General features: G+C 30.1%; 1 protein-coding gene and 1 long non-coding RNA gene across 5 annotated transcripts in view; one reads left to right on the top strand and one right to left on the bottom strand.

Annotated features, from left to right (window-relative positions):
• The window catches only part of LOC127290610 (uncharacterized), an 87,472-nt gene that overhangs the window by 29,435 nt on the left and 45,481 nt on the right, over nt 1-12,556 (bottom strand). The window lies entirely within an intron of this gene.
• Nucleotides 1-12,556, top strand: part of LOC127290609 (GAS2-like protein pickled eggs) — a 50,873-nt gene that overhangs the window by 14,545 nt on the left and 23,772 nt on the right. For all 3 annotated transcript variants that reach the window (XM_051319305.1, XM_051319304.1, XM_051319303.1), the window contains exon 3: nt 10,089-10,598. In XM_051319305.1, coding sequence (XP_051175262.1) covers nt 10,089-10,598 — 510 coding nt within the window. The remainder of the gene's footprint in view (nt 1-10,088; nt 10,599-12,556) is intronic.

The raw sequence follows: 12,556 nt of genomic DNA, 5'->3' as shown, positions 1-12,556 counted from the left end.
TTACGATTAATGATTCCTCTGCTCTCGATTTACATGCAAAAAATATTATTCCGTACCAATATAAGCTTGGACAAAGAAACGAGACTACTTGTCTCTCAAATATTTTTTTTTTTTTTTTTTTTTAATTAAAAATGAATTAAAAAAAATAAAATAATCCGTTACTTGACTATTTTCAAATAAATATTTCCTTGAACCAAATAATTTTTATTTGAATCAATTAAATTTGTACAAAAATTATTCATTCGAATTCAATTTATTTGATTCGAATAAAAATTATTTTGGTACAGATAAATATTTATTTGATCAAAATAATTATAAAAAATAAATAATGAATAGCCAAGTAATTAATTATTTAGAGTAAATTTTTTCAGTATAATTAAATTGAATTAGATAATCCTAAAAAAAATATTCGAAAATTGTGAGATATCAACTTTAATAAGATGAACCAAATTATTTAAATTTCAATTCTGATGCACAACGCATGTATATTTCATTAGCTGTGTCAGAGTCCTCTTTCAATGGCAGTCACTATCCTTGGCATTGAAAGCTTGGAAACTAACGCCAAGAGACGATATTCTCAACATAGAGGCGTCATTTCTAGATAAAGCGTGACACATGTCACGCCGTAGTTTTTTTTTCTGTACAAGATGACATGAAACCAGATGGTATTTTCCTTTATTCAAAACATGGACTGCAAATGTTACAGAGTGAAGCATTAGTTTAAATATGCATTGCATATCATTAAATTCAATGAATAAGAAAAATCATTTTAAAAAACAAAAACATTGGAAAAACAAACTTCGATTACTAAGAATTTCAATCTGTTTAAATATCATCCTTTTTTTATTAGGCAAAATATATAAATAAATAATTTTCCAAATAGAAATTGATAACGAAAAAAACAATTTTTTATTAGAAATATTTCATCAATTCACTGCCTAATATAAAATTTTTATACGCCGTACGATCTATACCCTTGAAAATTCAATAAATGAAGGAAAAAATGAATACACAATTTAAAATTGTTAATATGAAGCGAAACATGCGTGTAATAAAATATGAAAAGAATGAAGCGTGAAGAGCCCTGTGCGCATAAATTATTTTTATTAGCAATCCAAGCGAAGCATGTTTCTGTCAGAAACACTAAAACGATAAAATGCAAAAATCTCTGAATAAGAAGAGCAATAATAATAATATAAATGATATTAAAAAAAAATCGATTTTTAATACCTATATACACAATGAAAATATAGTGAAGAAATAAAATCTTTTATAATAATATAAATATTAATATAAAATATTCATAAGTTGATGCAAGGACAAATTTAATATTCTCACAACAAAGAACAACTCAATATGTGTTTCAATAATATTGTTTCAATTCATTTCTATTTATTAAATATTCAACACTTTTTTTTTTTTTTGCCTTCAATAATTTCGATATTTCTAATTCAAAAAATACTTCCTCTTTCGATTATTATAGAAAAATTAATAAAATGTTTTTAAATGATTTTAGTTAAAACTAAAGTACAAATAGTCCTTCAATGTCAGACAAAGACGATAGACCATGTGATTAATTAAGTGGAACTGACGCCATCTGTTTTTCTTGAAATTCTTACTCAGAATTAGGATTTATCGTTACCCTAAGAAGTTTCATATACTTAAAATTTGCCAGAATTTATACTAATTATAAGACAAAAAAAAAAATTCCAATGAAAATAATTACTAAAAAAAGAAATATTTTTTTCTACTCTAAAAAATTTGATCATTTTCTCAATTTGAAAAATATCTCAAAAAGGTACATAACATTTTTTTGGAGAAATATTAAAGAAAATTATCCCAAAGAAAAAGTACAAAACACAAATATATAAGGATTGTGTCATTTTAGATTAATAATTCCGACAGTAATAGTGATAGTTTGAAATATGAAGATAATTAAAGAAAAGCAGTAAAAATATTATTAAAAGATTATATACAAGTTCGTTTAAAAGGCGAGCGTGAAGCATCTTGTAATGTTGCATTCCATTCATATCGACTCGATATCATCTTGCATTTAATTGCACGGATTGCACGCATTTCCTGTTTTAGAATCTCTCATATGAGAGAAAGAGAGACATAGACATATAAATACTTATACATAAAAACATTGTGAGCCGTCTGCCTGCTTGTCTCGTTAGTGAAAATAATTGTCAGAAAAGAATAAATACACGCATGGATTATTCAAAACACTTTTCATGTGCATTTCATCTCGTCTTAAAATATTATATGGAGCGTTATTCTTCCACTAGAAAGACTATGAATGGATTCATCAGAGACATTGGGGAAATGTGTCCCTCAATTCCAACCCCTTGTTGCTAAATATAACGAGTTGCCTCTTTTAATATACATGGGGTGGGAATATGTCTCGAAAAAGTATATAACGAAAATAGTTTACTGACACAAAGAAATTCTAATCGCAACTATTTTCAGTTATTTCTCAAATAAAATTACTCTCCTACTGCGCGAGGGGGAATTTCTATTTTAATCACCATCCCACAGTTTGATTTTTAAAATTTGTTCCTTTTTCCTTTTTACAATTGTATTTTTGAAAATAATTTCTTTATTTTTTTAAAGGTTCTAAAAAATTTGTTATGTGAAAATCAATTGTTTCTACACCTCATTTATCCGCGTTAATGCTTCTGGCAAATTGTCGCCTTTTGATCTATTGCGCACATTTGGTTTTGTTTCGTTCAACAGTCACGAATATTATGACTACATTGCAATTCATAAGGTTCTTTTTGTCTATATACATAGCTCAATTGTTCGAGAAAGAGAGAAAGGCTTTTCAAGTTTTGAAAAAAAAAAAAAGTCGCGACGGCTTTTCGACCAAGAAAATCTCGTCTCACATATATATAATAATACACGCTGTTTACACGCTCTTCCTCGATTTATAAAAGGCATATTATGGATTAAGGCAAAAGTTTTAAAATGTCGTTCCGCTCAGATGCGATTTTACATATAAAATCCCGTGACAGATGTTTCAACCTCTTTTGCAAATCTATAAAATGATTCAATTCGGAAAAAAAAAAATCTGAGAATTTTGCAAAAAAATTTGGTTTCAAAAGAGGATTTATAAGAAGAATAATTTCGACTCACTAATTGGAAAATAGTATACCAAGATGATATTTAAATAAACCAAAGTCAATTAGCGATAATAATATCATGACAAATGGCTGATGTGGTTAGACTCACCTATAAAATGATAAAAGTGCTGATAATCCACTTAAAGAGAGTCGCATCTCCTCACTATCAGACGCTACGTAATTGACGTTAAGTAACCCGCAATTACGAGCAATTAGAAGCTGGACATGCACTCTCCTAACGCACAATCGTGTGGCGCCAAGTGAACTATTAACTCTCATATAAATTTTTCTCTCTCAAATTATCAACCGCTAATTGATGGATAATTGAATAATTAAGATACAATGTACTTAGGGAGGAACTATGATTGATTATTATTAATTTCTCTTATAAACGACGAAGCTGTTTTCTTTCTTTTTCTATGGCAAAAATAACATGAATTCTTTGCGCCTATAAGGAATATGAAAAAAAATATATTTTTTTTTTTTCAAAAAAGGGCGCTGATCGTCGAGGTACTTTAAACCCGATAAAGTTCCAGTGCAGCTTACGGGCAACAAGTGTTCATTATTATACAACTGCGCGGACAATAGTGAACACAATGGAAACTGAGACCGAGTCTTTATGAATTTCAATCGTCTCTCGTGTTCCTAAAGGCACGTTCACGTTGTTCGTGCTTTCGTGTTCCTTGACATTAGGATGCGTTTATAAGAGAGAAACGATACCTTATTCATAGGCTAACAAGAAATGGCCTGCGAGAAAAACGTGAGGATGTCATACATATAGTGATTCGTGAATCATTTGCCTTTGTCATCCTCTCTAAGATTCCCATGTTCTGTCCTCCCCCTCTCCTAAGGAAAAATGAATTTCTCTATTTTAATAGTCCTAACAACTTTGAAACAACAAAATCAATCTAATTTTGATTTGAAAATAAATACCTAAGGCTACATTTTCAAATAAATTTTATTTTTAAAAATTATTTAACTCTTCAGATGAGAATCTGCACAATTTTCACCAATTGGTCCTGCATTTTCTGTGATTGTAACAAGTACGCCCAGGTGAAAAAATTAACGTTACTAATGTTACTAATGTTACTGACATTACTAATGTTACTAACGTTAGTACCTATAAAAAAATTAAGAGTTTCTAAAATATATTTTCACAGAAACTTTGACACTACTTTCCCATTACCACTTTCACTTCCACTTAAACTTTTTATAATTTTCATTCTCATTTCCACTTATTCTTTTTCTAATTCTCATTCGTACTTCCATTCTCACTTCTACTCTTTCTAATTCCCACTTCACTTCCACTTTTTCTAATTTTCATTCCCATTTCCACTTCCACTTTTTTATATTCATTGCCACTTCCACTTTTTCTAATTTTTATTCTCATTCCTATTTCTACTTCCAGGTTTTTATATTCATTGCCACTACCACTTTTTCTAATTCTCATTCACACTTTCACTTCCACTTGTTCCAATTTTCATTTCCATTTCATCTTCCACTTTTTTTATTTTCATTACAACTTTTTTATATTTTCACTCCCAATTCCATTCCTAATTTTTTAAATTTTCATTATCACTTTCACTTTTTCTAATTTCCATCCATGGTAATTAAAAAAAGTGGAAATGGTTGTGTAAATGGAAATTAGAAAGAGTTTTAGTCGAAATGGCAACAGCTAATGAAAATTAGAAGTGGAAAAAATGGGAGTAGAAGTGGGAATGAAAATGAGAAAAAGGGAAGTGGGAATAAAAATTAGAAAAAGTGGAAGTGGTAATGAAAATAAAAAAGTGAAAGTGGAAATGAGAATTAGAAAGAGTGGAAATGGAAGTGCGAATGAGAATTAGAAAAAGTGAAAGTCGTAATAAAAATAAAAAAGTGGAAGTGGAAATGAGAATTAGAAAGAGTGCAAGTGGGAATGGAAGTGCGAATGAGAATTAGAAAAAGTGAATGTGGAAACGGTAATGAAAATAAAAAAGTGGAAGTGATAATAGAAATGAAAATTATAAAAAGTGCGGGTAAGAACATTAAATACTTCCTGATGGTCGATTTTCGACAAGTTTCTGCAAAAATACAATTTAGAAACATTTTCTTAATTTTTTTATGTGTACTAACGTTAGTAACATTAGTAACGTTAGTAATATTAGTAACGTTAGTAATGTTAATTTTTCTACCTGGGACGAAATAAAAATAATAGATCAAGTATCAAGTTATACAAAATAACAGACTAATAAAATTATTAGGAGCTATGTAAATACCTCATACCTAAAGGAGAGTAGTTACCAAGATTTAATCTTTTGATATTCGCCGAATGTAATTAAATCAAGTTCTTGATAATATCCTATGATAAGAAACATTTATAATAATCCATCCTAGACATAAAGTACATTAATGACTTTTATGGAAATCAAGTAGATCTGTCCATTGAAACAAAGATCAAGTTTCCATTTTTTTTTTTTTTTTCCACCACTGACTAAAGTCCATCTAAGCGAGAAATGCAATTACCTCTTGAGGCACCAAGAATATTAAACTGACATTTATATTAAAATTCACTTTTTTCTAACCGCAATTTTTTTTTCCTTTATTTTGTTTCACTAATTCTTATAATTTTTCAAAAATGCTTTAAGAAATACTTTCTACTATTTTTTTTTTCAATTTAAATTAAATTTCTTTTCAACTGGCAAGAGAAGCTTAAATGTCACAACAGTAATTAAATACAGTTGTAATTTACATTTCACACATAAAAAAAAGATAAATCGAAATGCTTCGATAATAATGAAAAAGTAATGAAAAATTGATTTATAAATTTTTGAATGACTCGCTAATAAATTTGACCTTTTACAAAGTGTAAATAATTGAGTAAAGAAATATATATCCATTTAACTATATAATTTATGATCATCTCTGTATACATTGTACATATATATATATATATATATATATATATAAGTAAAAACAACAGATGATGCGTTTCGTTAAGCAACCATCATCTCTGTTGAAAGGTTTAAGTCATTTTCAACTGCAATTGCGCGCGATGATCTGTTTTATAACAGTGCAAACGACGCCCCAGAGAATGTATATATGTTGATGGCTCGTTTTAATTTATAATTTATTGTGCAATGGTCGTTTTCATTAGCCGCAATCGTTTGAGTGCGTGCCGGAGATGATAGTGGAGGGCCATAGGCCACATAATGTGACATCCTGCCGTCAACCATATGTGCCTTTCTTTTTCTCGCATTCGTTCTCAAAGCAGTGTTTCTCCGTTTCTTTATATATATATATATAATAAATTTATTCCTCCCGACAAAATGGATAAAAGCGAGAATTTCAGTTTTCACGCTCATTTTACGCTAAATTACATGATTCGTTCTTCTTAATAATGTTTCTTTTTTTTTTTATTACTTGGAAACTCTCAGTTATAAAGATCAAGGCCTTGGTAATATTTTCCACTACTTTATATTTCTAAATTATATGACACTTGTTTAAAAAAAAAAAGGAAATTCTAAAGCTTTGAAAATAGAATGGAACGTAACAATTTTCAGAATTTTATATTAGAAATTCTTTATATGGGAGAAAAAAACACAGGAGATTATGAGAGAAATTAAATTGAGATTATTGACCCTTGGAATGTATTTTTATGATGATAATAATAATTTCAATTGAATCATCTTTTGAAAAAGGAACTTCAATTGAAAATGAATTTTAAATATAAAAACGCAAAGAAATCCAACAAAACGTGATACGAGTGTAGCATATGGGATTTAAAAATAGATGCTATAGAGCAGGTGTTCATTATTAAACAAGTATCTAAGAATTACGTGCAATAGCAGCTCATATTGATTCAAATAATAGAGAAAAATACCTCCTCACATGAGAAATAAAAACTAGATCTAAATAAAAACCAAGAAAACCTGACCTAAAAATATATTTAACTATAATAACTATTATCAAATAAATATTTATTTATATCAAATAAATAAAAATTATTTAGTTCGAAGAAATTGAATCAAATTTTTTTCTTCAATGTACAATATGATAAAAACAATGATTTAATAATTTGAATTCAAAAATAAAAATTTGAATATCTACAGTTGAGCACCTCATCATCTCTAGATTAATCCAATTTTCTAAGTGGTTAACATCTCAACAGCGGGTATCCACTATCCTAATCTCGATTATCCCTCTGGACCAATTGAATATGTTTGCCCTAAAGACCGGATGCTGTTAGATATTATTCTTGCTATGTGTGCATATGTGAATTCGTTCTTTAAACACATACACGCATTGCGGTACGAAAATATATAAATCCCATAAGCAACAGGACCCATGTGTATAGGACAAATATATATATACATATGTGTATGTGTGTGTCGTAAAAAGACTTGGAAATTTAACGAACGGATGAAACTACATTTTAAGCTTTATTGAACGATCCATAAATTTATCCCCACATAAGAGTTAAATTTTTCAAGAAAATTCCACATAAAAATGTAAGTTAAGTGCTGTCAGTACATGCACCTTATAAGTAGCTTTTTATTCATTGCGGTCGAAATGACGAAATAAACTTTACAAAAATGTATAAGCACCAAAGGGAGGCAAAACTTATTTACAGCTCATAAATTTTTTTTAATAAATTTTTTTTAAGAAAAATTCTTTAAATTCTTTTGCAAAAAATAACATTTTGAAGGAAAATAAATATATTTACTAAAATTTTTATAGAAAATTTCTTAAATATATTTTTTTTTTGTTATTTGATGAAAAAAATTACAGTGAAGAAAAATAAGTAATTAATAATAATTACTCAATACGTATATGCAAATTAATCAGACTAATTGTCTTTGAAGCTCGTTAAGAAATTGGGGTCATGCCCTTAAAATTCTGAAAATTCATTCTCAAGTTTCTTAATGAATGCAGCTAATTAGAGTATATAATGTATAATTATGTATGCGCGAGAATTAGATAGCGATAGCGTATTGGCAAAAAAAAAAACAACCTCTTTCTATATATATATACACGATCCAATCGAGTCTTTTCAGAAAATAGACGATTGTCAGCTGACACTTGAATGGACTGAAATGACACTAACAACTTTTATCGAAACATATCGGTGATACTTTAATCTCGTAATCACAAACAAACACACACGCACACATAGTTACCCAACAGTTGCAAATCTTTGAAAAGTCTTCGATAAATAAATTGATCATATTGCTATATTTATTTCCTCGTCAGAATATCGAGACAGTATATATTTTCTAGACTGGATCAAACGTCACCATAATATAGTTGCGTGAGAATGCAGGGACAATGATCAGAGCAAATGCGTGGGCATTATATATACATTTATAAGACAATACCGCAAACTATTTCTCACACTATTATTTTTGCCATCAAAATAATTTTTCCCTCCAATTTTTTTTTTCTATCGACATTTTGAATATTTCAAACATAAAAAAATGAAAACTATATGTCAATTTCGTAAAATATATTCAATCATCAAATAAGTGATAAATTATGCAAATTATTTTACATATGGGAAAAAAAAAATTTCACGTTATTCAAGTGTTTATTGATTCATTTCATTGAGAGCAGTCATTCTTAATAAAGATTCAAAAGATTTGAAATCAAGATGAAATATTTTCTACCTTTCGTGAAACTATATATGTATATAAAGAAAAGGGAAGAGTATATAGAAGCCTATAAGAGATCGTGTATACAGTGAAAGGTATTACCAGCACAGAGGTTGTCGTATGAAAAGACAAGACGTCGGCTCGCTACCAAATAATTAATAGCCGTGTCCACCTATTTTCTACGCGTTGGCTCGTTTACTATATAATACGAAAAAAAAAACTTGCTGGATCGAAGTCTCGTTTGAAGATATAAAGAGTAACATGTTCTTAAATACAAACGTTTACACAGTTACAGTTGAAAGGAGCAAGGAGACACAATTGCGAGAATTTAACTAATTAAGTTACCGTAAGAAGAATTTTTTTTATCAATATTCTTTTTGCCCTCATTCAAATATGTTTTTACAAGAATATTTCACAAGCGTCCATATAGAAAATAAATTGTATTACGCCCATGTTTACATTTTTTTTTTCAAATTATTCAAATTATATAGAAAATAAATGTTTCCCTATATAAAGGAATATAGAGAAGATAATTGATTTCAAAATCTACGAAAAAGCACGATTATTCTTTTTTTTTGAAAAAATATAGTGTTTTCAAATAAATGTCATTTTTTATCATTCAAATGAATAATTTATTTAAAGTCCGGAAAAGGTATATGATTAGAAAGTATAAAATGTTAGAAAGTATATAAATTATTAACCTGGTATTTATGATTTTGTGATAGTTGATATTACTTAACCTTTCGCGCCACGAAATAAGCATTATCGTCAATTACTGTCAAATCCGCCCATAAAGCTCAAAATAATTGAAGTAGCATTGCTATTATTATGACAACCAATAAAATAATTTTGAAAGGAGACTTTTCTATGAATTTATGACATTAATAATAAGTCATAGAAGATAATTGTCCGCAACATTTGTTTCAGAATTATTACAATTAAATGGAGAGGGGGAAAAAAATCTAAAATACAACAAAGCGAATTACAGATCTAATATGTTCACTGACAAAATTTGCTACAGTAACTAAAATTTTTTCTACACCTGCTAAAATATTATTGCAAAAAAATTCTCTGCCACAGAAAATCTATAAATTAATTCAGATTTATTTTTATATCCAAACGAAAATTTTTCAGTTTTGTAACTCTCTGAATAAATTCGAAATGTTAACACAATGATTTTCAATTTTTTTTTTCACACGTATTTTTTTTATGTTCACCTTTAAAGAATCTTATCTCTTTAATATTTTTCACCTTGAATCAACATGAAATGACTTGTCTAATTAAGGATCTCTGTATTGGTTAAAGGGTGTAAATAAAAGTGTATTCTTTTTTTTTCCAGCACGCGAATAACGTGCGAAAATCAGCGTCTGAATATGTGGCAAGGAGGCAGGCTCGAAAGATCATGACACGCTCGATAACCTCATCGTTGGCAGTTCCAATGAGCCAGTTGAGCGATGTGGCCTTTCTACCAAACGCGAAGGCCGGTACTTTCTTTGCACGGGACAACGTGTCCAACTTCATCAGTTGGTGCCGCAACAGTCTCGGTATCATTGAATGCCTTCTCTTTGAGACTGATGACTTGATAATGCGCAAAAACGAGCGGCACGTGATACTTTGTTTATTGGAAGTTGCAAGACGTGGTGCCAAATTTGGCATGTTGGCACCCATGTTAGTGCAAATGGAACGACAAATCGATCGTGAAATTGCCGCTGAAAATAAAGCGACCAATGGAACAAATAATGATGATAGCGATGATGAATACGCTGATATGCAACAGGAGGAGCCTTGTCTAATTTATGGACCTCAACCACAAATTGTCACCAATGATTTAAAGAGCCTCGACGAAATGGTGAGTATTTCTTTTTATAATTTTCCTATATCAATTTGAATACAAGTTGAAGACGAGAAACAACCGTGGGAATTATGTAAAATCAGTTTTTGTTTTGGATGCCATGGAAAAAAATTCTAGTCTCAATCTGCTGTTTTTTTGAAACAACAGATTTTCTGTTTCAGTATATGGTTGTTATGCAGAAGTAGACAAATGTTTAGAAGATTTTTCATCCATCCAAAAACAAAAATTGATTTTAAACTAAAATTTAGCTTCTTTTCTTCAAAATGCGTTACAAGCTTTTTGAAAAAAAAACCAAACCTGCAATTTTGAATTCCTGTTTATTGCAAATAAATACGCATTCTTAGAAGCAAATTACTAGAGTCATCGCGGATAATGTACAATTTCAGCACTGTCTATTCCAACCACACACAGTAGAGGATGAATGCAATCGGAAATGTGGGTGTATCGATCATTTATTTCTTGCAATGTGACCTACTCTCCACTATTTCTCTATAATATACTTTTAGTAACACCTAACTATTTTCACTTCTTTATCATATATATACAACTTATCCAAGTCCTATACTAATAAATGAAAAAAACTAGCGCACTCGGTTTTCTCATAAGCTTCATTATTTTTTTTTTCCCAATCTTTTTTCTTTCCTATATTTATATAGGTTTTAAGCTAATCGAAAAGAGGCCTGTGAGAAACATGGTAATCAATAACGTCACACGCCACGCGACGCGATGTCGATCTATAAAGTGCACACAATAGGATCGAGAGCATAGCTATATATACAACTCCGGGTCAAGAGTGTGCTTTGACTTGGGTAAAAGACAATGCTCAAGTTTTATCGGCGTGGGACAGGCGTGATATCGCCTTTGGCTTATTCTTCGATATATATAAGTTCTTATATAGAATGGATTTGAGAGCACGGTGACTTTACTATTTTTTTTTTATCCTTCTTAATTTTCTTCGTTTTTTTTTCATTTTTTTTTTCCACCCCGAAAAAAACGTGCTTCGTGCACGGATTCATTCCACAATAATTACATTGGCGTTTGGTTTTGTCGCAAGTGCACGACTCAATGCACCGATTAATCATGCGCCTTGTGCCGCGCGCTTACAATCAGACTTTGCTATCTTCGATGTTATTACTGTCATGAACCAAACGCCTGGGAGAGCTACTTTCTCCCCCTACTTCTCTCTCTCTCTCATTCTCCTCTTTATGGCAATCGCTTCTAATTTTCCTCTTAGGCCGACAATCGCGAACCATGTCTTATATATCCTTTAGTCTCTATTCTTAATCGAGACAATATCCTTAACTCGAAGCATTTTCAAACTGACAAGAAGCCGACGAGGATTTTAAGATAACGCCGGCATGCGTCGACTCACGCAGGAATTCAAGATTTCTTGGCTTATAGAGCCGATAGATAGAATAGGTATTGAGTGCGCAAAGAAGCTCCTTTCGATAAACGACTCGTAAAAGTTATATAGTCAGGGCTCGTTATTTCAGAAAGGGAGGGAATAAAAAAAAAGAAAAAAGAAAAGTATCAGCGAGAGGCACGCGAGACACATATGCGACCAATCTATTGCGACAACTCTTCTTAGTGTGTAGGTATACCGGATTTCAGATGAAATCAAAGATCTCGAATCGATCCGCGTACGGGCAATTAACGTAAGCCATATAATAAGGAGCAGCGTCAAGTTCGCAAAAGAGAATCGCGACAAGTTTTTTTTTTACCCCATTTTACACACACATGTATTTTTCCCATAAAATTCAATTTTTCCAATCTCCTTATCAGATATATTTTATTGCTCTTATATTATTAATCTATAAATAATACCTTCCATTATCAGTTTTTTATTATTTTCTCGCACAAGAAAAAAATTTGTTTGAAACAAAACTTTTCTCTAAATGGAAAAAGTTGAAAATTAATTTTCTTTAAACTAAATCATAAACATAATAAAATTGATA

The sequence above is a fragment of the Leptopilina boulardi genome, unplaced genomic scaffold (assembly GCF_019393585.1).
Source record: "Leptopilina boulardi isolate dan_hultmark-lab unplaced genomic scaffold, ZJU_Lbou_2.1 LbouV2_72, whole genome shotgun sequence".
In the NCBI taxonomy this organism is placed as follows: domain Eukaryota; kingdom Metazoa; phylum Arthropoda; class Insecta; order Hymenoptera; family Figitidae; genus Leptopilina; species Leptopilina boulardi.
Note: the sequence above shows the minus strand (reverse complement) of the source record. Positions and strands in the feature narration are given on the sequence as shown.